The sequence below is a fragment of the Acartia tonsa genome, chromosome 2, assembly GCF_053477335.1.
Source record: "Acartia tonsa isolate MP-2025a chromosome 2, ASM5347733v1, whole genome shotgun sequence".
Lineage (NCBI taxonomy): Eukaryota > Metazoa > Arthropoda > Copepoda > Calanoida > Acartiidae > Acartia > Acartia tonsa.
In genome coordinates, this window is record NC_137261.1 from 14,078,666 (window position 1) to 14,106,127 (window position 27,462).

The 27,462-nt window shown below is 30.9% G+C and overlaps 1 protein-coding gene across 1 annotated transcript in view; it reads left to right on the forward strand.

Moving 5' to 3' along the window:
- Positions 1–16,996, forward strand: part of LOC145305094 (cell adhesion molecule 1-like) — a 170,786-nt gene extending 153,790 nt beyond the window's left edge. The window contains exons 8-10 of the mRNA XM_080146731.1: positions 2,235–2,308; positions 12,806–12,880; positions 15,243–16,996. Of these exons, the coding sequence (XP_080002857.1) occupies positions 2,235–2,308; positions 12,806–12,880; positions 15,243–15,292 (199 nt within the window). The 3' untranslated portion in view covers positions 15,293–16,996. The remainder of the gene's footprint in view (positions 1–2,234; positions 2,309–12,805; positions 12,881–15,242) is intronic.
- Positions 16,997–27,462: the final 10,466 nt, after the last annotated feature.

Genomic DNA, 27,462 nt, shown 5'->3' on the forward strand with positions numbered 1-27,462 from the left:
TTAATAAGATAATTTAATCTTTTATTTAGTAGATAAAAACCATTAAAATTGTGTTAGAATATTTACTTTAGTTTGCTTCAATTGGTAATGTTAATGTTGTTATATTTTTCTAATTGTTTGCTTTTACTGTATAAATTAGTATCTAACAGTTCATATGGCATTTTAAAAAGTTGTACATAAACTCTCAAACAATTAGAATTGAGAAGGCTTGAATAAAGCGAAATATATTTTCTACGAAGAAGTGTGTTCTTAATGTGTAGTTAGCTCTAGCCGCGCGTTTTTTTTGAAAAAAAGTAAAAATCATGTCAATATCAGCTTTGAAAAGTTGGTAAGAGTTGGCAATTTCCAACCGTCATTTTGACATAAATGAAGTGCTAAAAGTTTTATTTAAATATGATGTTTGATGTGATTACCTGGTTCTGGTGGCATGAAACCTCGCGGCCACTTAAATTGCATTGCATCGCATGATATTACAATATCATGTTAATACAAAACAACTCAAAAACATGCAAGTCAAAAAAAATATATTTTAAGATGTTGCAGAATTAAAACTTGAAACATTTGGTAATTTCAATAAATTAGCCAGAAGTTTTTGATTATTTTTTTCTGAATATAAAGAGTTTTTTAAATGATATTACGTATGATTTGACGGACAGGTGGACAGGTTGGTATTAAAGAAAAGTTACATAATACATACTATTACAAATTTTAATTTTTTCCTGCGTTGTACGACCATGTTTATACCCCTGTATTTTATTGTCATATGAACCCCTCCTTTCATCTTTTTACCCTTATAAAACAAATTGCATTACAGCACCCCTCCCCCACAATCCTCCTCTATATTCTTACCCTTTATCCAAATTGTAGTAATCATAACTATCTCTCTCTTTTCCATTCTTTTAATAAAACAAAATGCTTCTGCACTTTTGTGGATTGTTATCATTTAAAACATCATAAAAACATGAGTTATATCAAAAATCTTTGTCCGTATTGGAAGTGTATGGACGGATTTATTTTAAAATTTGAAAAGAAATAAAGAATATAAATTATGGTTTGCTAAGTCTAGTTGATAATTGTGCTAGGTGGTATTATAAATATTTTTGTTATTTGTATGATGATGAAATCAGGGAGAGAAGGGACAGTGGGCTGTTTAATACACTGGTCCCCAAAGTTTTACAGCAACGTTTTCTGATTCGTTGGCTTAACAACTTTGGGGATTTAAGTGAATTTTGATGGGTTTGTTTATTAAGTTGAGTTTCCAAAAATTACATCCACAAATTTTAAACTACAGATGGTGTAATTTTGTGTATTATCATTAGGGATGTACATCAATTTATCGACAATTGTCTTATATCTTTAGATCCCTGTGATTGAATAGTAAAGCTGAGTATTGCTGCTTGTTTGTTTGTCTTGTAACAAGAACAAACATCACAAAGTATAGCGAACCACCATTACAATAAATCAAATAAAACTAAAATAAAACTATGAATCTTAGTCTTAGGAGAGAATTAAAGTTAGTAAAGCTTTTGTTTTTTTAATTATTTCTTTATCTTTTCAATGACAATTTATCATACATACAAAACAATCCTTTAAATAACAGAAAGACCTTTTCATTGCTCTTCTTATTAATCTTCATATAAATTCATAAAAAATTGAGAAAAAGAAAAACAACCTTAATAATCTGACTTTTATGGCAAAATTAAGAAAAATTGAAATTTATTCGTAGGATGATTAATTTAGCTATTATAAGAGGAGTAGGAAGGTGAAAATTAAATCAATTAAATCATTGAAAAAGTGTAGAGTCTAAATAAAGATAAAAATCAGTATTACTTTTTTCAGATACAGTAGAAATACATTTGCCAGTAAAAAGTATAAACCCAATAAACTAACAAGATGACCTCTAAGGGGCTAAGTTTCGCTTCGGGTTCTAGATCTCTCCACGCTCCTTAAAACATACTCCGCTTTTTATAATTTCAGTGTAAAGTTTCCATTTGCTCGATATGCAACCAATGCAACCCTTTGATTGCAGGACCGTTGTATGGTGATGAGTTACGCCTGTTTATGGGCCAAGTTATTCCCCTTACTCTTACCATTAATGTCACGCGCCCGATATAGACGACGCGTTACCAATTATGCTAATGCCTCAAACAAATATCTAGCATGCATCTAAAATGATATTTATATGTTAAAGAGAAACTGTGCTAATACAAATATGAATATTATTTTGATTTTAGGGATGACGAAGGAGACTACACCTGCCGTCCGTCCTCTGGGGGCGAAGCTACTGTAAGATTACATGTTGTTATGGGTAAGTTTTGGATTAGAATCGCAGCAAAGCTATGCTATAAAAATACTAAGATTCTTTGTCATAACATAGCTACTTGATTTTTAATTAGAAAAAAATGGATTTATTATTTCTTGGATCCTGTTTTCTAATAAAGTAAAACTCGCAGCGGGATAAAATAATGATTTTCCCGGCCTTTCCATTCCCTTTACCCCATAATCTTGACCCTCCTCTCCTACTGAAAGAATGAACTGACCAATAAAAAAGTTTCAATTTAGCAAGCCAAATTGACGACAATTTACCGACGTCATAAAAATTAATGATTATCCATCTCTTTTTTAGGAGTTTTCTTTACCACTTCTCCTCTCATCTCCCTCATTTTTATGACGTCACATTGCTGATTTTTGAAACACTTTGTCCCGCTACTATAAAATAGTTCTCCCATGATTACTGAATATTATCATATATACATTTCGACACTTGTAATTTGATATTCCCATAATCCAATATGTACACACACACCCAGGGATCTAAAGGGATGAGCCAATAACCAATGAATTGTTACATCCACATTGATGTCCCCTCCTTCTCTTACACACACTATTTATATATAATTATACATAGTCACGGATGCATTATTTAACGCCTTAATTTTTTATTATTTAAGCAAGTTATATAGCAGCTTGTACTACTTTAGATAAGTTTACAAATAAATGTCAGATATATTCAAAATCCATTATACAATTTCTTGATTCATGGTATTTAAATGCATAAAGAAATGGCATATTTGGCTGTTTTTATATGAAGTTTCATAAATAAGGTATATTTTAAGTTATATACTTTACTAGCCTATGGACCCCTAGTATATAGGGCTCTGTATTAAACTTTTTTTTTTGAGGGGGGGGTGGAAAACCAAGGAGAAAAGTATTAAAAGCTTCTCTAAAGTGGAGAACCAAACAATATCAACCACTGAAAAGATTTAAATATTTAAACTAACAAAGCAAAGTCTCAAATAAATTACATTTATGCTGTTTTAATGTAGTTAAATTTGCCCCAATATTAGCCATAGTTACTGACTTCAATCATAAAAAGGATTAAAGGATTTTCTTAATATTTTCTGACTTACAATTTGTCTCCACTTTGAAGAATAAGAAATTGTTAATGATATGCAATACAATGCTTGTTAATTTTCTGCCTATTTATTAAAAAATTTAAAATCAAATAAAGAAAGATTTAAAATAGTGACTTCAGTAGTTTGCTAAAAAGATATTTTAATTTCACTTTAATATTTAAGAATTAAGAAAAACTTAAACATACAAAAAAAATATACATTTTCTTCTGGTAACCTATCTCTGTATCTTTACTATAATAAGTACTGAGTGGCCTATATCTATATGTGATGACACAGCAACAAAGGGGGAGGTCATTTTCTAGTAAATTCCGTAAAAGTGTGTAAAGGTGTGTGTGTTATAAGGCCTAAAAATAGTAGTAGAACGATAAGGTGCTCCCTATTGTTCTATTCAATAGGGAATACAAATATATAGAGCACCTTATCGTTCTACTACTATTTTTAGGCCTTATAACACACACACCTTTACGGAATTTACTAGAAAATGACCTCCCCCTTTCTAAAGTTTACCCCAAACTGTTCAACATTATATAATAAAATTACACTGATACAATTATTTAGAAGCATAGACAAAGATGTAATAGTTTACACTTACAGAATTTGTTTATCATTTAGTAAGCAGAGATCAAAAGGGATAAGATATCGGCCGATAAATGATTATACACAAAATCCAACTTCTCAAGTTTGCCATTAGTGGTTAAAACTAATCAAAATTCAGTAAAAGTTCCCAAAGTTGTTAAGCCATCGAATAATAAAACTTTGTGGACTAGTGTAATAAACAGTCTCTCTCTCTGAATAATTAAATGAAAACATAACACTATTCAAATTTTGGAAGGTGTGTCCATGTCCCTCTTATACAATTTTATTGTTCTATTTATGTGGAGTTTTGAAGGGTGCTATAAATTAAAACAAAACTCTAGGAAACTTTTGTAAGTATAGATTTGGAACCTATTGTATCTTTAAATTGACTTTATTAATCCAGTATTAGACAGTTAGATAATTTGTTCAATATATATTTATTGTTTTATAAAATGAATGAATGCAGCAACCTTGAGAGCTGCTCAAAAAGTAAAACGCTAACAATAAAACAACTACTAACTCTATTCATATAATGGATTTATTATTACTTGAATTTTACACCAGATTATCATGTTCTCTAATAAAGTAAAACTTTTAGCGGACTAAATTACCGAGTATTTCCTTCCATCTCCTTTAATCAATCACCTCACTTCCTACTGGATAAACAAACTGACCAATTAATGACAGGTGTAATAGCAACCTAAATTTACTACAATTTTTCCCCTATTATAATATACACGCTTATTCTACACTAACAACAAACAAGCAAGGGATGCAAATACTTATAGCGCTGCAGAGAAAATTAACCATTTCATGCAGAAATTACACTAACAGCTGACAAACGTGAATAGATAATAAATTAGTTCACCATATAACAGGGTTTCCAACGCATTTTAAATATTTTTTTTTCTTAAAAAAACTATTACACAAATGGAGATTGTCATAATTCTTATAACAGTTAGATACGATTTTGGAAGCGTAGCAACTCTAAAATCATTACCAGAAAGTCCGTGCATTCATTTTAAACATTTTGATCTTTAACCTTTTTCGTGTGTTATAATTTTCAATTGATCTGACTTTTGGAATAAAGATTCCTAATAAATCATGGTATAAAATTATAAGCAAAGCATCTCTAAAATCAAGTCCTAAAAATGTAAGTATGTCCTTAATGCAGTAATTGAGCAGTTTTGGAAATAAATTATTATGTTGTTTATATATATTTATATTATGCTTATTCAGTTCTGAAACTCTACAAGTGTTAATTTTCGTTTACTTTACGTTCCAGAGTCTCGATTTTATAAATGTTGTTATCTTTGTTAATTTTATATTTGGCAACCCCATCTAATGTATAAATCTGGAACTCTTTATTGATTTTGTCATGCCATCCTTTTTTTGTATTTCTTCACTTTTCTAGATTAATATTATTAAAACCAACAAAAGAAATGCAAAGTGACTAAAAATTAGATTATTAAATTATAATTCTAATGAGTTTGCTAACATGAATAGTAAAAAAGGATAATTTTTTTCACGTAATATCATAAATTGTGGTTTTGAGTTGTAGTCAAATGCTCTTATTAAGTCACTTTGTTCCTAATTTTAACCAACTGTATATATATATAAAATGGTCAAAATTATAAATGATTTGACCTTAAACGAGCATTTGATTAAATGCTAACACACAAAGTTACATATAATACGCAAAAAATACCCTTTCTTTTCCATTATAGTTTTTGTTGTAGATCTTTTTGTATTTTTTTTTAATATTAAGTAAGTAATTTAAATATGTTGTATTTAGTAATTTAATGACAATGCCTTTAAAGAGTGTGGTATTATAGTCTATAACTATTATAGAATTATTATCTGTGATTAATTTTTTTTCTTTGCATTACTGTATATCTAAACTCTATAAGTTTTTTGTTGCTTCTTTACTATTATAATAAACTATTTTGCAGTGTAAAAATCAGAGAGGGAGGGGACAATAGGCTGCCTATTACACTAGTCCCCAAAATTTAAAATGATATTTAAAATATTATACTTAATGTAATTTAAGATAAATTCTCTTATTCGTTGGCGTAGCAACTTTGGGAACTTTAGTGAATTTTGATTTGTTGATTCTTTAAGTTGAGTGTTCAAACGTTTCAATGACTAATTTTAATCTACACAAGGGGTAATTTAATGAATTAGGGATTTACATCAATTTATCAACCATTGTCTTATCCCTTTATATCCCTGAGTGTAAATAATACTCTACTAATTACACTGTGACAGAGAACAGAGTGAGTGACAGGACTCAAGAAATTACCACCACCCAAAAACTAAATTTAGAAACACAATAAAAATTCAATCATGAAGCAACCTGTAATTCACAATTTTGCAAAATGCAATAATAAGAATTGCAAGATTTTTGCAGTTAAACACTGCTTTAAAAGTCAAGAACAATTGCGGACTTTGTGGTTAGTTGGAATAAAAATTAAGAAACAAGGATGAAAACATTCTTAATAAAATAGAAATTATAAAAAAAGTTTTTTTTTAGGTCAGGGAAATAATGGGTTCTATTTTCGGCCCCATCGGCCTCATAATAAAAGATATTAAAATGGTCTTAGGACAAACGCAGGAGTGAAAAATGTTTCAGTGAACACTTAACCCAACCTAAACTATTTTAAACCATTTTACAGTTTTTTTTAAAAATATGTAACACCTGCCTTGTGCTTATTTGTATATTCATATCTTAACCTAACTTAACCTGTAATTTACTGTTTTAGACATTCATGCTTTTGTACAATCCGACGTTTGTCACTACTGCGTTTGTACTGGAACCAAAATGAATATTATTCACTAATTGAATTTCCAGACAAAGGTCGTACAATCAAAAAATTTATTTCGTGTATTGCTGTAGGAAATATACTTTCAACAATAAGCATAGCTAGGTATCCATAAAATTTTTTTTTGAGTAATGCACTAAAACAATTAAACAATTAAAATGAACATAAAGTAACAAAAAAAACTTATTTATTACATATCTCTGAGGGGAAAAAAACTTTACTTAATTCTTTATTATTTTATGACATTTGTTTGATAATAAAAAAAACATTATTACAAAAACAATTTTCCTCTTTGTTTTGATATTGCTGCCTCTAGAAATTACTTCGTAAAGATATATCATGCAGAAATGTTTTTATCTTGTTATTTTGAAATAATTATTTGCTACGCTAATATTAGTAACGCGACCGTAATAAATAAAATATTGTTTAATTATAAATGAAATATTACACAGTAAAAATAAAAATAATATGAAAATTTATATTAAGAAAAGCCAGCTAAAAAGTAATTTTGTTTTAGTCTAAAAATAATTTAGTTTTCTAAAAGTTGTTTTGATATATGATATTGTTAACATTTTGATTTTTAGTTTTACTAAAACTTTTAGATATTTATTATCTTGGCTATAACCTTTAGATTAACGTTGAAAGACAGGAAAAATTATGAGTTTTGTCTTTTTTTCTCCCCTTTCTGAAGTTAGACAATAGGGAACTAGATTTTAGAGACGTAACACTACAAAGCCATGTTCCTATGATTTGTAGACTTTATCAAAGTGTTTGATTGTATATATTTTTTTCTACATACAGATTTTTTGTAGGCGTAAAGAATATAGGATTATTTGTCGTTTCTTGTTCTATCCATGTGTACTTGGAGACTGAGAGAGGGGGGACAATGGGCTATTCGTTACACTAGTCCCCAAAATTTTATAATAAAGTTATCTTATTCGTATGATTAACAACGTCAGTGACTTTAGTAATTTTTGATTGGTTGGTTCTTAAAGTTGAGTGTTTCACGAGTCATCCACTAACTTTAATCTACAAAAGGGGTAATTTTGTGTATCATCATTGGGGATATATCCCTTTAGATCCATGGAAAAACAAATATTTTTTGAATACTTTTTTGTTATAAAAATTTTGTTTGTTTTTAGTTAGAATCTCTAATATTATAATATTTATTACTTAGACAGTCCAATCTTATTTGCGGTCATTTGAATCTTAGTTTCTCGATTTTGTACGTATCACTCTCATCCTATCTTAATATTTACTACTTGCTAAAAAAGCTTCAAACTTCCAAAAAAAAAATTTGAAAAATTAAAATTTTGAATGTATAATGTGTCGTCTTATTATTTATTTTTAATGATGATGTAGCTGAAAATAGTTTTGTTATCTGTCGTACAACTTCGGAAATTAGGGAACAAATAGGAAACCAATTTTCAGTTGATCTTATTTGCTATATGTGTGCTAGAAGGGAGAAATTTATTGCAGATGATATTAAGAAAATTATTACATTGATTTCATGAAAGTGTATCTTTCTAGAGATTTACTGCGGTATCCAAAGTTTGTATTAATTCTGTTCAGACAAAACAACACAGAAATATTTGTGTTTATAATTAGCGGTGTAGTACAAGTCAGGGAGGGGACAATGGGCTGTTTATTACACTAGTCCCCAAAGTTTTATAATTACGTTTTCCTATTCGTTGGTTTACCAACTTTGGGGACTTATTGATTTAGGACAGTGAATATTAATTTGTTGGTTTATTAAGTGCTCAAACAATTTAAATCTACAGGAGGGGTATTTTATGTATTTTAAACGAACAGTATCATAATTATTTAGGAATTTTAAGAGATAATTGTTAAAACAACTATTATTAACCATATCATTTTTTTGAGAGTCAGATTTAACAGTTTTAGCTATCTGTATTTCAAACAAGGATGACAACATCCATAAAAGCGAAGCACTAAAATGGTAGGACAAACAGACATTAACACTTGTATAGTGTCAGAACTGAATAATCAGAATATAAATGTATAAGATTCGAAGTAAAATTGTAAGTAAATTTGTTTAAACACTGCTTGTACAGAATAATGTTTGTGGACATACTTACATTTTTATGACTTGATTATAGAGTTGCTTCGTTTTTAATATTGTACTTTGTTGTCCCAGGAATCGGTATACCAAAAATCAGATCAAACGGATAATTAGATCACATAAAAATTTGTTGTTAAAAAAGTAGAAAATCAACATGTTTAAAATGGACGTACGGACATTCTGGTAATGATTGTAGAGTTGCTACGCTTTCTAAATCGTACCTAACTAATAAAGGAATCATCATGCAAAGTTTGAAATCGATAGGACAATTCTAACCTGCCTAAATTAACGAATAAAAGCTATCTATCTCGGACGGACGTACGGACGGACCAACCCTAATTATAGAAAAGCCTCGCTTTTAAAAATTATTTCAGTTTGTAAAAATACCTGCTTAGTCTTATGTAAACTTCACATACAGAAACTATAGTATCTGTATGTGTGTGTGTATACGAGTTTGGAAATTAAAGAATAAGTCAATAGGATTATAGGTAGAGTTAAATTTAAATGAAATAGGCAATCCAAAAATCTTTGAAGCCCATCATGTCCAATAGATTGCTTTATATAAAGTCATTAGTTCTTACAAAACATTTGTGTATATTTTGGCATTTTATACACCACTAGCTACTACGCCCCCTAGAAGCCTCTAGGGGCACTTGAGGAGGAGAGAGTCGAATTTAATAACCCAATTTCTTATTTTAGATTTTAAAAGAAAAAGTAATAAAAAAAATTTTTGGGGGTGGGCGAAAACATTTTTTTTTTGGGGGTGCCCCCCCCCCAATCATTTTTAATTTTAGTTTAAAAAAAAAAAAATTGGGGGGGGGGGATTTCTATTTTTTGGGGGGGTTGGGGGTGTCCCACCCCCCAAAAAAATAGTTATAAACCTTCCCGGGACCTATGAGAAGCTACCCTGTTAAGGAGAACCTGATCGGTTCAGCGGTTAGCGAGATCCTTCGGTACAGACACACAGACACACAGATATCCTGTTACTTTAGTATAATGGGTTTTATACCCGTAAAATAGTTTTTGGCGCTTATTTGCGATATCAATATACATATAGTGTATTTGTAATTCGGAATTATTGAATTACTTTAATTTGATGTGCATTCCCAATAATGATACACAAAACCCTCCTGTAGATTATAATTATTGGTTGAAACGTTTGGACACTTACTCAACCCATGAACCAACCATTTCAATCATGATTTAATACAAGGATCCACAGTTGTCGAGCCAAAGAATAAGAAAACATTATTATAAAACTTTGGGGACTACTGTAATAAACAGCTTAATGCCCCCTCTCTTCCTACTTGTGTTGAATGATATATGTATGAGAAGACAATATTGAAGATTTATAAGCACCCTCTAGAATATGAGAAACCAGAAACAGCTCTTATTCCAATACTTACTCATATTACAATATTGAAACAAAACTCTCGTATATATAATATTTTGAAATTAATCAGCAGAAACAAATTAGACGAATGAAAACGGATTGCTTAAAATTTAAAAGTTGAATCAATATACTAATTATGTTAGCCCGCTGCATGTTTAACTTTATTAGAGAATATGTAAATCTGGTGTAAGATCCAAATAATAAGACATAAAAAATATACAATTTTATAATCTCTTTAAAAAAAATACCGAAAGAAATAAGTTATATAACATTACAAATGATAAAAAGAGTGTATGTAATAAGATTAGATAAATTCTTGAAATTAAATTTTAAATTTCTCATTGTCAACATTGGTACTATTAAGAAGCCCCCCCCCCCCTCCCCAATAAAAAAAAACTCAAATGTAAAAGTTCTGACAAATAAAAAAAACGTAAGAAAAAAGACAATGAACGCTTAAAAACGGAAATTGATGTTCATCACCAATAATAATAAACAAATTTACACCTTTCAAAGACAAGACAATAAACTTATTTTTTTTATAGCCAACCAGGATTAAAAATTTGGGTACCTGCGTAATTTACTATTGTTCCCTCCATCTATGCTTATTCAAGAACTAAGTTAGAAAATAGTGAGCGAGTGAGAGGGTTAGCAAGCGTCTTGGTGGTCCCCTTGAGATACATTTAAATCAGCTATATTTGTTTCCCTACAGCAAATAAGATAATAGTTATTTCCCACATCGTATTAAAAACAGCTTTCCGCAGATATAAAATGTACAATTATGATATTGAAACCATTTTTTAGCCCCGAGATGCCGAATATAACTTATGATTGTATATTTTATATTCGTAGATAACTGAATATAATACGATGCTTGATATAAGTTTTCAGTATGGTTGAGAACCGGTTCTAATCCACCGGATATTAAACGGTTTTGAAGCGATACTGGAATATGAATTACTACTTCTGTCTGAGTTACTTTTTTATAATACAAATTAAATTACAACATGAACATTTGTATCCATTAAAAGCGCAGCAATAACAAAACAACAAATAGAAGATTAAATGGTAAATTTAATGGAAATTTATACAATAAATAAATTACTTAGATTGGAATTACATTATTTAAGTGTTTTAGAAGAGGTTAAAAAAAGTTTTATCAAAATAATAAATCTATAAGTATAGATACAGGGTGCGCCACATAAATCCGGACTTTTTCTTATTTTTAAACAAATGAACATAAAACCGTCAATTTTAAAGATTTTATGAAATTTTAAAAACTGGAAAGCAAACTAGGTATATGACTATTAGATTATTCAATAAAATCGCCGCCAGCCTCAATCATCGCCTCTACCCGCCCCCTGAACCGCCCGCCGACCCTGGTCACCATGTCCCTGTTCAAGCAGGCGAAGTTCTCCATGATAGGAGCAGTGAGAGAGGTCTTCTTGGTATGGGCGCGTCTATTGGTTCATGCTTTAATGGCGCTCCAGGCTCAAAAATCCATTGGATTAAGATCGGGGCTGCTGGGAGGCCACATATCCTTAAGGAGTGAGTAACAGCAGGATCCAAATTAACCCATCTTTAAAGCTACTCCTTGACACAGCGGCTCTCATTTGGGCCACAGTTTAGCTAGAACAACGTTTTATACCTTTTTAAAAATAGCATGAAGATTAAGATAGGGTTATTAGCGCAATACATAGTCTAAAGCGAGTTTCAAGGTTCCATATGGGCCCCTGAAGTCAAGAACCGAGAAATTTTCAAGATTTTTGACGTTTTTGACATCTTAAAATCTACCACGATCCACTTTGTCGGAGCACTACAGCCAAGTCAGCTGGGATAGAGAGCTCTAGTCTTTTCTAGTGTTTTCACTAGATATCTGGTAGTATCTCCAGAAAGTTTCATTAGTCCATCTCACCTACAGATGGGCTGAGGTCAGATTTAGTAGGCCCAAGTCATAAATCCACGGTAATTTATCTGCGCAATTCGAATCTGCCTTGTTGAACATATGCGCGGCCAGCTCGGCGTACACGTCCTCCATCGTCCAAAGATTTTCATGGGCAAAAAGGTCATTACCTAAGCTTTTTATAGTGGGGTCAAACGTCCTGATTGATTAAGTAGTTTTAGCGCTATGGCCGTTTAAAAAAAGTCCGGATTTATGTGGCGCACCCTGTATATAACCAGACAACCTGATCCCCTGTTAAAGACATTTTTTGTCTGCTAACAAATGGCTTTCTGCTCTTTTGTAGCGACTTGCTCTTACTCTTACTCGGGGTTGGGGTTGGGAGAGGGGGGGCGTACTTTTTTTCTAGGTGCTACTTCTCTTTGGTGGGTCAAGGATTATTTTAAGATACCCTCCCAGAAAATAAGGTATGAACTTTTCCTGTAATTATTAGACCCTTCAAATGTAAGGGAAACCTATTTATGTTTAGCTGTTAGCGAGATCTGTTGCTATATTCTTTTATTTATATTTCCTAAAATTTATATTTTTATTTTTTTATATAATTCTATTTTATTTCAGGTGAGATTCTGCCCCGGAAACAGCATGACAAAACCAGTTCAGCCAATACCTTACCATCAATACAAATTTTCACCACAGGAAAAAAGTCACTTAAATTAATAATTTATATTCGGCCGTGGATACGTAAATTTTTTTGCTTCTGTAATAATGGAAAATAAACAGATTTTACTGCGAAGGAAAATTCTTGAATATCAAACATTGTGTACACTTTATTTTCCTCCAAAACATTCTAGAAATATGTATTTATATGATTTGAAGGTTTTATATTTAAATATATTTTTTTTCTAGTAGCACAGCTTTTCTATATCGGCGTTCAATTTTATGTCACTCTGTCTGCCAGAGAGGGAGTGGACAATGGGCTGTATATTACACTAGTCTCCAAAGTTTTTAATAACGTTTTCCTATTCGTTCGCTTAACAACATTGAGGACTTTAGTGAATTTTTATTGGTTAGTTCATTATGTTAAGTGTTCAAACGTTTCAACCACTAATTTTCATCTACAGAATTTTGTGTATCATCATTGGGGACGTACATAAATTTATCGGCCATTGTCTTATCCCTTCAGATCCCTGACAAACATGCATTTATTATTTTCTACTCTTGAGGACCAACTAATTCCCTGACGACCATTTATTTCTGAACCATATTCAACACTTATAATAAAGAAATCTATTTTTTAACTTTATGGATATTTGACGAGAAAAAATAGAATTATGTAAATCTTACAACAAAGCTGAAATTAGGCAAGACCAACGCAATTTAAAACGGGCCTAGTTTTACAAATGTTAGGCATAGTTTAACGGCTCTGGGCTGTTATAGAATTTTTAAAGAAAAAACAAAAACATTGTCCTCCCCTCCTGAATTTTCATGACCTTAACAAAATATTTTATAAAAATATAGAGACTATAAAACCCAGTAATATTTTAAATACAAATTAGTTGGGTTTTTTTTATTATCGGAATAATTGTTTTTAATATTATGTAAATATTTAAACTCTTAGTGGGTGAAAATTTTCAACCTTGTCGTTAATTCCCTATAGAAAATTGTCACAATTTAACATGAAACCACGTAAATAAATGTTAATAACCAAAAATATATTTTCTCGTATTCATTCGAATCCGGTGGATAGGAACCGGTTCTCATCCATGCGAAAAAACTATGTCTAGCATCGTATTATATCCATCTTTCTACGAATATAAAAATGTACAATCATAAGATTAAAACTATTCCTTATATAACATTTAAATTTTGTACGACTTTCCAAATTTTAAAATATATTATGGCAAAAGAGGAAATGTTGAATAGGAAATTTTATAATCGAATTTGGAGAATCCTTATTTTTAAAAAGAAACTAAGATTTCCCCAAACCACTCAGAGAGAGAGAGAGGGGGGGGGGCAATGGACTGTTTATTACACTAGTCCCCAAAGTTTTATGATAACGTTTTCTTATTTAACTTTGGGGACTTTGAATTTTGATTTGTTGCTTTATGACATTGAGTGTTCAAACGTTTCAACCACTAATTTTAATCTATAAAAGGGGTAATTTTGTGTAGCATTATTTGGATGTATATGAATTTATCGGCTATTGTCTTATCCCATTGTTACAACCTAGTTAAATTCATGATAGGAATTAATAAGGAGAATGTCTTAGCATCCGGGCTTCAGCCGCCTCTGAGCCTTTTAAAACCTTTTCAACCTTTTACAATTTTAGAAATCAACTGGAAGTCTAAACTAGACCCAAATTTTTCGAAGGGTCCATACGGGTTTTGATTTACAGATGGTTACGACTCTCATTATATACCTTATTGAATAATATTGTGATGTGAGGATCCCAATATATAAATAATGGACAATTCTAAATTAGTCTTGACTCACTTCTCATGGGTCTTGCTGTGTGGGCTGATATGAAAAGACCAATGACAAAATCAAATTATATGACTGGCAGAATTTTCCAAAATATCTATGGCAATTCCCATTTTCAATAAGCATTATCATATTTGCAAAATTTGTTTTCTGAAGTCTTGATAATGAATAAAATCAGTTCTTTTTATGCATTTTCACATTTCGACGTTATTTTGATTCACTGTAGGGGTGTATTATATTTTCAATGATGATTTTCTAATGATGATACATAAAATTACCCCTTTTTAGATTAAAATTAGTGAGAGAGAAAGAGGATATTATGGGCTGTTTATCATACTAGTCCCCAAAGTTTTATAATAACGTTTTCTTATTCGTTGGCTTAACAAATTTGGGACAATAGTAAATTTTGATTGGTTAGTTTATTAAGTTGAGTGTTCAAACTTTTCAACCACTTATCTTAAATACATAAGGGGTAATTTGTGTATCATCATTGGATATTACCATTAATTTATCGGCCTTTGTCTTATCTCTTTAAAAACCTAGAATTCAATAAATTGACTTTTAAATGTAATCTCAGGATGCTTACTGTTACTGGTTCATCTCCTTCAAAGAAGAAACTTTTAAACCAATTGTGTTACAACTAATATATGTAGTAGGGTATATGAGTGGACTATTGTTTACTTGAGTGGTTATTATACTATTTTTTCGTAGATTTTTGAATAAACTAATCACAATTAATTAATAATAGACTTGATAAACTGAAATAAGTATATGTATTGCACATTTAGTAATATATGGGATTAAACTAGCTTTCTCATGTTTGATGACTTTGAAACATTTACCAGTATTGCTTCGAAACCGATCCATATTACGAATATAAAAATGTGCAATCATGAGATTAAAACCAGTTTTTGTAGCCCGTCAGCATCTCGGGGCTAAAAAACTGGGTTTAATCTTACAATTGTTAATTTTTATATCCATGGAAAACTGTTAATAAATTTGCCTTTAAACTTAGGGTCAACTAAAATAAAAATACCAACTTGAGTAAAAAATTATCCACTTATATTACCTACTAACCAACTATGTACTAACTTATTATATGATTAATTCAACTGTAATTAAAAGTAAAAATTTTATTTATATTGTATCATACATTGTAGATGTTATACATTTATATTACTTAATAGAAAATTAATTATTGTTTTTCATTTCAGAAAACAATTATTTTTTTTTATAATCTAACTTTGTAAAAAAACAAGGACAATTCATCCATAAGTAGTGCACCACAAGAAAGCATACGTGAAAACAATAGTAAATTTTAATACAATATAAGATACTTTCGGCTACGCCCCTAGAGGCATCTTGGGGCACTTGAAGAGGGGAGTTGAATTCGATAACTCAATTCTATTTTATATTTTTTTTGGCAGGGCGTTTTTTTAAAGGGGCGATTTCAAACTGTTGTAAATCTTCCCAGGAGCTATGAGAAGGTACCCTGTAAAAAAGAACAACTGCGATTCAGCAATTAGCAAGATCTTTAGGTACAAAAAAACAGACAGACATCCTGTTACAATGTTATAAGGACTTTTAGACCTTTAGAGGTGCTGCAGTACTTAATATATTCTTTTAAATGCCAAATTATTTAAAAATATGTAATTTAAAGGACCAATCAAAATTTTTATTTAAATTTTTGATATTTTTTTTTAGGTAACTCTAGTCCAAAAGCAAATAATAAACACATTGAATTGAAAAAGCCAATATTGTCCTGTTGTGACGTCATAAATTTCTGGATAAGAAAATCTCTTAAAATGAGATGGGAGAAATGCCTTTCCCGAAATGTATGACGTCACAACAGGATAATATGAGCTTTGTCATTAAATTAAAAAAAACTATTATCTTGTTTCACCTTTTATTAATAGCGGTGCTACAAAATAACTAGCGGCTGTACGTACGTCAATTCGTCGCGGTCCAAAAAAACAGTTTCCTTCTCCCCAACATGAATCTCTTAAAATGAGTTGGGAGAAATGGAGTTCTCCTTTCCCTTTCCCGAAATGTATGACGTCACAACAGGATAATATAAGCTTTGTCATTAAATTTAAAAAAACTATTATTTTGTTTCACCTTTTATTAATAGCGGTGCTACAAAATAACTAGCGGCTGTACGTACGTCTGTCCGTCGCGGTCCATAAAAACAGTTTCCTTCCCCCCAACATGAATTTTCGTAACATTACCAATACTTTTGCATAATAATATAACGTTAGCTTGTTACTGCTGCGCTTCTTGGATTATGATTTACTTTGTTGAAAACCAACTAATGATAATATTTGCTAATTTATTGTTTAACTTTTTACATACAAACTAACATTTCTCAGCTTAACAAACTTTTTTCGTGAAACCTAACTTTTTTTCTCATAAATGTATTAACAATATTTTGGCCACAACAGAAATAAATTTATTTCTTAATATTAATATTGGGATGATTTATTAAATAGTTTAATTTCTGTAAAGCATTGTATCGTAGGGAACTTGGATTGGGTAAAGTGTAATAGAGCGACTTATTTATCTTTCTCTTCATAGCTTTGAAGGAGGTTTTTTGTCAATATATTGGCTATGGTAGGCCAAAAGTCATTATACTGTATGATATTTAGTAAGAAAGGCATATATCTAAATCTTTAACTATTAAGAAAGCACATATATTAGGAGAATTGTAGATCCATTGCTTTGTTACACTATAATCAATTCAAATTCCATACAATTGTAGTTGTCTAGAATGAACTAAATGAATCTTTTATAAAGAAATATAGTTTTATTGAATAAATTATAATAAAAAATATCGTTTTCTTTAATCATTCATTTAAAGAAAATAATTGTCTTTTTGATTGATTGAAATAATTCTGAAAATCCAGAACAATTATATTCAAAGTAGCAGAATTTTCTAATTCATATGAACAATAGCAAATAATGTATGCATAATAGGAAAGGTTTTCATTAGTTTTAAAAGCTATTGATCTTAGATCTCAGTCATAGACTACCTCGTCAAACTAATATCTTTGTACAGGCCATATAATAAATATATAATTTATAAAGGCCATTTAAATTTAGCTTCTGCGAAGCCTTTTTATAATCAGGGTCGGATAATTTTTTAATAAACCATGTATAGTTATATCTTTATTGATATAATTTGATAGATTTAATTTTCGCCCTTTCTTCGGTTTAAATCCTTTCAGGCTAACGACGAAGTAGCGGCGAATTTTATTTCAGACAGAAAAATGCGATAATTTAAATTTTAGCCTTTACTGAGGTAAAATTATGAGTTTTTTGCAATAGACGTACTATAATAAATGGAAACAGCGTAAAGTGCCACCAAAAAAATGACGCCAAACATTAAAATGACCAATGAGAGGCCAGTATGAATTTTAACTTTGGTCAATTACGATGTATACTGGCATATTATTGGTCATTTAATAGTAGGACGTCCTTTTTTGAGGCACTTGACGCTGTTTCGAAAAAATGAACACGAAACAAATAATCTTTTAAGAATCAAGAGGGGAAAATATAAGCTTATTTAACATAGCTGCTAGAAGCTTTACTAAAATGTAAAGGGATATGAAAATATGAATTTTTATTCTTTTTCAATATTAAAATGAAAAGGTCGACTCCCCCCCCCCCCCTTAAGTTGCCCTAGGACCTTCTAGGGGCGTAGCTGCTAGTACTCATTTAATTTCTTGTCCCTCTATATATTACCTATATTGTGGCTGTTATGCCTGGTAAATTTTATGTTTATTGTCTGGTTAAAATATTTAGCTTGTACTTTGTTTTTATGAGTGAACAACTTGTCTAGCACATGAATAGAGATACTCTAAAGACATATACTGTCTAATTCAGCCAATAGGAGATTACTAAAGGTACATTCAAGAAATCTCATTGGTTAAAATATTTTACAGATCTGTGTACGTAAGGGCATATTTTTTCCATTTCGTTCGCATTATGAGTCAGCTATAAATTAGAGCATATCTTATAATGAAGCTTTTCTTGGGTAAATTAATTCATGTAAAAATTGCTTTCCTAGTATAATGTAAAGCATATGACAAATCATATAATAAGTTAGTTATGACTAGTTTAAAAAATCGTCGCCATTATCTACATAGTATGTATATAACAAAAAAAAAGTTTTTTGTCTGCTAAAAATCCATTTTCAAATGTAAAGAAAATTCTGGTCGGATGGATGATCTAGATATACTATGCCTATTCTTACATGTAACAGTTAAATCTCAGGTTGTAGTTAGAATAGTCCCCGATAAAATATGCAAAAGAAACGCCTCTTTTCAACCAAAGGCTTATTATGCTCTTTATAGTACTTATAAAAGGGGGATAAATAAAAAAAAACTATTGACCGAGGTGTCCCGAATGATATCATTTTAGAGTAATAGATTATTGTAACATGACATCATTGGGGATACTTCAGCCAAAAGTTTTTAGATTTCCCCTTTTTTTAAAGGCACTATAAACAGCTTTTACAAATTCTTTACTTAAATATATCGGCTATCAAGTATGTATAGTAAAATATTCATGGTTAGGATCTAAGGGAAAAGAATATGGCCAAAAAGTAATATGTCCCACAATATGATAATAAAAAATTATCCCTTCATTAGATTAAATTATTGGTTTATAAAAGATAAATCTAAAGATTAAAAGAAATTTTTTCAACTAACTTAAAATCGGGGTGTTTCCCAACCCCCAAGCCACAAAACAGAATGCTCGTTAAATTCAAGCATTATTTCACATTTTTCGGCAATTCGGCATTTGCATCATTTGATTTCAACATAACGAGAATGTTTGCAATAAACATGATGCTTTATTGTCAGAAGCATTGCTACTTTTTTGCAAGCGTCTCTCCGTTTGCTAAGCAACCATTAACCTTTCCCTTGCGTTTTCTTGATTTTTGTCAATTGTATTTTGTATATTAAGCCTGGGGATGGTTTTAGAATATTTTTATAGCCCCTTTCTGACCCCTTTAAATAAAAAGCCCCTAAATGCTATTTATATAAAAGCTAGAATATATATCATAGATTTTTTTTCGTATGTAAGGGGGGGAGTGTTGTTAGATAAGATAGAAGTTTAAGATGTTGATAACTACAGAATTGATTGAGTTTTTCCTTTTAGGAAAGTTTCACTGAGGTTTCCAGAAGGGTTTTAGGCTATCTAATTTTTAGGTTTAAGTCTTGGGATGGTTTAAAGCTATTTTCTGTACAGCCACTTAGCAATGTATTTTTCTAGTGTATAAATCATATCTTAATCATATTGTTTTTAAATATAACCATAATCAAACACTTTGCTAAGTTCAAACTGCTATGAATATATCCTATTACACAAAGTAGTAAGATTTTTTTGTCTCTAGCTTAAGATTTCTATAAAAAACTGAACCGATTTAGTTCTTTGTTTAATTGAAGTTTCTTTAATAGGTCTAGGGATGGTTTTAGGCTAGGTTAGGTTACACATTATGTATGTTTTATGTATACAATGTATATATAGTAAATAAAAAATGTGTTGTATAAAAATACAAAAATTTAATTTAGAAAACCTAACTTACACTTAAAATCATTATTGATTTTAGTTATTTTTTTATGCATATTACAGGGACGTTCAAGGGGGGGGGGGAGGGTGAAGGGGGTGATTAACTCCCCAAAAATTTAAAATTTTAAATTTTTACCCCCCTTCCCCACTTAATAAGAGAAAGCTTGAACGTGGACCTTTTTGAAATTTGTAGTCTTTTTAATTATTTTCTTTGGAAAGTCTTTTGGTTACAATGTACGCAATATATCAAAAAAATTAAATGTTTTATTTTAAACGCTACCTTAAACAAAAACATAAACACATAATTTTTTATTTTCTTTTGTAACTTGTTTACACAAAAGAGTCAAGACTCGAGCAGTTTCCTACTTAAGGAGTAGACAACTACCCCCCCCCCAAAAAAAAAAAAACGGTTGTTATAGAACTGATTAGTTCTGGCTTAAAAAAAAAATAAGATTTGCTATCCAAGTCAAGAAAAATAATCTTTTTTTAGATTAGAAAATGAAATTACTTTTGACTGGCATCGCACTGCCTCAAGCAGCAGCGAAAATATTTCCAAGACTAATTCCAAATTGCTATTAAAAAATTAAAATGCATACACTTAATTCATCCCAATTGGACAACCTCTGATTTTTTTCGTGCCATTTTGCGCTATCTCATTTCCGTATCTACGACAATCTCTGATCTAAATGATCTAAATTTATTGGTTACTGTTACGAATGTCTTCTTATGAGCGCTAGGTTTATTTAATGTTACCGGGTTAATTTTACTCATCAACTGGGAAAATGTTCACTACTCGAGTCGAGTGTCTTCCCCAAATTACGTGTCAAGTTTGGGTTTTGCAGAGAGGATTTGATTTTTCTTCTTTTAAAAAGAAATACTTTTTGCACAGACAGTAAACTTAGTACGAGAGAAATATTCGTAGAATTACTTGGGATTTTTTCTATTTAACCAAAACTTTAAAAAATAATCAGGATATGTTGATTAAAACAACTTTTTGGTTAGGTTAGGTTGGAAAAAATTCTTTTACAAATCATACATGTGACGTCATAGAAATGAGGTAGATGAAAGGAGAAGTGAGAAAGAAAACGAAAGTAGCGGTTTTGCCCAAAACATCTACAAGTGCTCTACAAGTGTGGATACTGGATAGGGTTCGAAAAATTGCCTAAATACCAAAGTATTAAAATTTTAACCCTTAACGGTCGGGGGGGGGGGGGGCGTTGAACGCCCCCCCATCCGCTTTTTTCTATCTCATTTTCTGTGTGTGAAAGATAAAGAGCTCACACTGCGTGACTTTTTAAGTTTGGGTATGACACATAACTGAGAGTTGGAACTTTTTAAATATCTCCATCCTGGCGGGCACAGGATGCCAGCAAACCTGGCAGGGTCATCCAGGTAAAGAGCAAAAATGTTTTTTGACTTAAAAAAAGCATTTTATCATACCAAAATACTAAAATATCCTCTAGTAGTACATCCTAATATTAAATACAGGTGTTCAAGTCAATTTCAGGTTCCAGGTATGATCCTGCAGGTCCTGATCCTCCAGGTCGCCAGAAATCTTTAAATGGCTTCTGTGGCCGCAATTTTTGACTCAGAGACTTCAAATTTTAAACTTAAGCTTTTCTTACATGTCTACATAACGTATTAAAATTTCATAAAGATCCGCCGCCGTTTTCCCGCCGACCGCCGACTGCGGCGGCTGGCAGCTGTCAAGTACAGCTGCGGCCCGACTGATTAAGGTGCGGCAAGGGGCCCGACTGTAAGGGGTTAAAATGCAATAGCATGAAACTATCATGGGATCAATATAAAGCTTTCCTAAAACGAGGAGCTCAATCGGTTCAGGTGGTAAGAATTATCTAAAACAAACAAAATTACTTAATACTTGGATAGGTAATACCTTAAAACATACAAGCTCTTACCTTATTATTATATATTTAGCCGTTCACAAGATCTTACATGAATTTATACAAACTAACTGAAGTAATGATGACAACCGCGGACATTTTCTGGGAGGTAGGGGACATTGGGATGTTTATTACATTGGTCTCCAAAGTTTTATAATAATGTTTTCTTATTCGTTGGCCTAACAACTTTGTGGACTTTGATTTTTTATTGGTTGATTCAAAAAGTGTCCAGACGGTTCAACCATTAATTGTAATCTGCAGAAGAGGTGATTTTGTGTATCATCATTGGGTATGTACATCAATATATTGTCTTATCCCTTTATATCCGTGGGGTATTTTGGTGCCCTTATAACGCAATGCATGTAATTGTCTCCATATTTCATTGATAAACTCCACGTTCCATGCATATTCTTGCTAATATTCATACCCATAAACATATAATAAAATCATAGTTGGAATGAAAATGACTATTAAAGGAAATTGCACCATTGCATTTAGTTATTATAGAAGCGTAGATACTCTATAGTTAAAAAACAAGTGACAAGGTTTGACTAGGACGATCATATTAGCGAAAAATCTTCTTAACTTACATTTAACCTTACACACACACTTTATATTTTACTAGATGCTTAGTAAAACGTATGCTAGATGTATGTATATCATAAGATTAATAACATAAATCGTTTATCCGACAGAAGATCAGAATGGCACTCATGTGACTTAGCGGCACTGTGCATATTTTAGGTAAGGGGGGGGGGGGGGGGGGCGGTAAATAGAAGTGTATTTTTGTGGTCATATAGAAAGCTTTGATAATTTCAAAAAATGTATCATTGTTTATTTAAGTATCTTGTATAAGAGTAGGTAAAAAAATGAATTTATCATGTAATTAATAAATATTCTATCTTTTTCTTGCACCATAAATTTGTATTATGTTATTATGTACTTTGTTCTGTTGAAAAATATTTTCTTTTAGCTGAATATTGCTACGCTTCTAATGGATATAACTCAGCTTGTTTAGTTATGATTCTGTTAGTTGCAGTTAATAAATTGAATGCTATAGAACTTTCAGGAACTAAAGAATAGACAAAAAAAGAAGACGAAAAAAGTCCCTAATAAAATCAGCATGTTACGTCATAAAAACGAGGGATTATCTATCTTTTTTTTTGGTGGTTTCCTTTCCCACTCCTCCACAAAGCCTCCTGGATTAGTGTTGTTTAGGCTGATTGGGGCTCAGAGTATTTCAGGCTGAGCAAGATTGACTGAATTCAAATTTGTTGGCTTAAAGACTAAATATGGTTGCAGCATTGATTGGCTTTGTCTAACAGCTTATAGTGCCTAATAAATTATGACGTCATGCAATACAAATGATAGCCCAGTATACCTTTATATTTACAACTAGTAAAATATTTACTGGCCTATCATTGGACATTTGTATTGTATGAGGCACTATAAGCTGCTTCCTTTGTCTTTCTCTACCACGCGACTAATACAAATTTGACTGCATTTGTCTTATTTGTATTTATTTTTATGTAAACTTGCTGCTCTAAGTATAAAAATTGTCAAAGAGAATATAACGAAGTAGCGAGTTTCGTCGTATTTTCACAGTAGCTTTTGATAGGTTATTTTATGTTATGAAAATACGATGAAACCCGCTAATTCATTTTCTTCCCATGCTTAAAAATTCCTATCATCGACGTATTTCCTGTTTACTTTATCCCTGAGTAATTTTCACTGCAACGCCTATGATAACACTTTCCAGTAACGCTTCGAAACCGATTAATATCCGGTGGATTACAACCGGTTCTCAGCCATATCGAAAAGTTTTGGATTGCATCGTATTATATCCAGTTTTCTACGAATAAAAATATGTACAATCATAAAATTAAAACCTGTTTTTTAGCCTGTGCCTTTACATCTCGGGGATAAAAAATTATTTTAATCATATAATTGTACATTTTTATATCCGCAGAAAGTGTTTATAATACGATGCGCCAAATAGATATTCTTTATTTCCTACTTAAAATATTATACAAGACATAACTTGTAGAAAATTATAATTGTGATTTTAATTGAATATGCAAAATAGATTTTTTTCCAATACTAAGAGCAAAGCTGTTTTGTAAATACGTTCTTTCCGTATTTATATATCATTTGCGAATTACAAGCACATAAAATAAAACCTAGCACGTAAATTCAAACACCTGCATAGACGATTAAGTATCAATTATTTTAATGACGATTCATAAAAGTTTTGTTCATATAATTATAACTCATATAGTAACCTCTCCGATGTGATCTACCTACCTAACATGAAAAATTAAAGTAGATAATTAGTATTTACCAAAAATATTATGTGTAAAATTATTCTGAGAGACATTGAAATTATTTCATCCTCTAGTTCCAATTGTAAGTTTAAAATTTGTATTCGATTAGGCTGTAAACAACCTTTGATCTTCAAACTTTTGGACTAAAAATTTATTTGATTGTTTTTTATTATTGTAGTTTATGTTTAAAACCAATTTATCTCTAAGGATACCACTTAATATATGATAAAAGATTTTAAGGTAATAAATGGTAAATCGAGTTTAGAAAACGGTAGGTGCCAAAGAAGATATCTTCTTTGGTAGGTGCCAGTATTATTTTGAAAGTGTTTAAAACTTACAGGTTTTACAAAAATAAGTATAAAATTACTACACTACTAAAAAATAAAGAAAGAAAAACATTTTGTAAAGGCTGTGTATTATATTGTTGAGGACATGTTTTATTATTAGCTTCATATAAAGTAATTTCACTGTGGAATCAAGATTGATAAAGGTTGAAGCAAAAATACCCTAAAATTGCAGGTAAAATTGTATGAATTCAGCTTTTTAATATCAATGATTATAATTTTACACTTTAGATACATTAAAGAGAATATTAGTTTTGTGGAGGATTAACTTTTTTATGTAGAAGACCAGTGTGGTCTATAAGTTGGTAAAAGGTCCAGAGATTGACTTTCTTTGTGTAAAAGACCAGCGTGGTGTATAATTTGTTAAAAGGTGCACAGATTGACTTTCTTTATGCAGAAGACTAGCATGGTCTATAAGTTGTTGAAAGGTCCCCAGATTGACTTTCTTTATGTATAGGACCAGCGTGATCTGTAAATTGGTGAAAGGTGCATAAATTGACTTTCTTTGTACATAGGACCAGTGTGGTCTATAAGTTGTTGAAAGATCCACAGATTGACTTTCTTTTTGTAGGAGACCATCGTGGTCTGAAAGGTCCATAGATTGACTTTCTTTTTGTAGGAGACCATCGTGGTCTGAAAGGTCCATAGATTGATATTGGGTGAATTTATCATGATGAATAAGGACAGTGACAGGTACTGGATTAGACTATACTATGATATACCTTCTAATCAGGGAGCTTAAGGGATAAGACAATGGGCGATAAATTAATGTACGTACATCTCAAATGAGGACACTTTCACTACCCCTTGTGTATATCAAAATTAGTAGTTGAAACGATTGAACAATAAACTTAATAAACCAACCAATCGAAATTCAGTAAAAGTCCCCAAAGTTCCTAAGCTAGCTCTTTGTTATTTATACTTTTTTGTTTTTTTACATTTTCTAATCCTATTCTTTAAACAAAATCCAACCAAATTGTTCTCGTTTAAAAAAGATATTTAATAATTTTTATGCCATTGTCGAATATTTAAACTGTTTGCAAAATTGACTTGAAGTGACTTGAATTATGTAAGACAAACGGAAATTATTTCATAGGTTTCTCATGTTTTTTTGCTGTTGTTGTAAAAACTGCAAAAACTTATGTAATATATTCAATTTAATATTAAAAGGTTATAAAATATTTAGATTAAAGCTAATCAAAGGGATCGCAATTAAGCTAAGCTGTTATATAAGTCAGTCTGTTCTGCTACACTATGTTTATACCAACTAAGTTAATACAATTTTGTACTGACGGACTGTCAACTAATTTATTTATAAAAAAAGCTTTTCTATGACAAAACATACCTTTGTAAAATTTGCTTGCCTGCCCAATTATTTTGTATATAAATGTAAATTGCTTAAATTTAAGACATATACTCAAGTTGAATTTAAAATAAATACACACACAGAGAAACAGAACTTCCAATTCTTTCCTTGAATTGGGGAACTAGAGAGTTTCAAACTATCTAAGGATTTAGATGTTGCACAGTTTTCTAATTGATATCAATCGAAACAGTATAAGCTAGATATCAAAACATCAAAATATTTGAACTTCAAAAGTCTATGAAAATTATTGTATGAAAATCTTAGAGTGGTCTGATATCAAAAATGCACTGGTCACCTTAAGCCATTCAAAACAACTTACAATTCTACTATTATAATATTAAGTTTAAGTTATCTAAACCATATACATAACTACAAATCAGAGTTTTTAGTTTAATTCTGGCACTTTAAAGTCATTTATAAAGTTACCTTAAAAAAAGACTTACAGCCGTCAGAAGATGATCAAAAATGCTGGTTCGGCAGTGATGGGGACAATTTTCGTCTATTAGCAAATTACATTCTACTTTTTTTGTAGCCACTTTGCTGTGTTAATATTTCTAACGCTATTGGCTGATTTTTATAACCCAATTAAAAGTCGACACAGGGTCCCTAGTTCTTTGGTAGAGTTATATATAGCTTGTGCCTCCTCTATTATTTTACTTTGATGCTGTCAGTGTTAAAATAACAGACATTGGATTTTTAAAATAAATCAGTAACACATTCTTTTTAGAAAATAAATCACCAGTTTGACACACCCTATTAAAGAGAGAGAGAGAAGCTTATATTTTACCTGAAAATCCACCAAGAAAAAAAAGTGAACAAAAGTCGAAAGTAAATTTGACGTGGCTTTCAAAAACTTCTCCTCAAACTGAAATGTGTCGATATAAATTGAAAATTTGTTGGTATTCAAGTTTTGTAAAGTAATTCCGCTGAGTATTGTAGTGCATTTACACATATATTTTTTCCTATTTTTAAGTTCACATTTTTCAAAGTTTTTAAATAATACAATAAAACCCACCCTAGAGGCCTCTAGGAGCCTTTAAGGGGTGGGGGAAGTCGACACTCCCCAAACCCCACTTTCAATTATAGTTTTTAAAATTTAAAAAAAAAATTAGGAGGGGGGGGGGGATTTTTTTCTAGGGTCAATAACTATTGAGAGGGTGTTAGTAACCTCACTCAAAATAGTTAAAACCATCCAAAGCCCTATGAGAAGCTACCCTATAAAGGATAACCAAATCTTTTCAGTAAGACACTTCGGTATATAAACACAGACAGACACACACAGATCCTG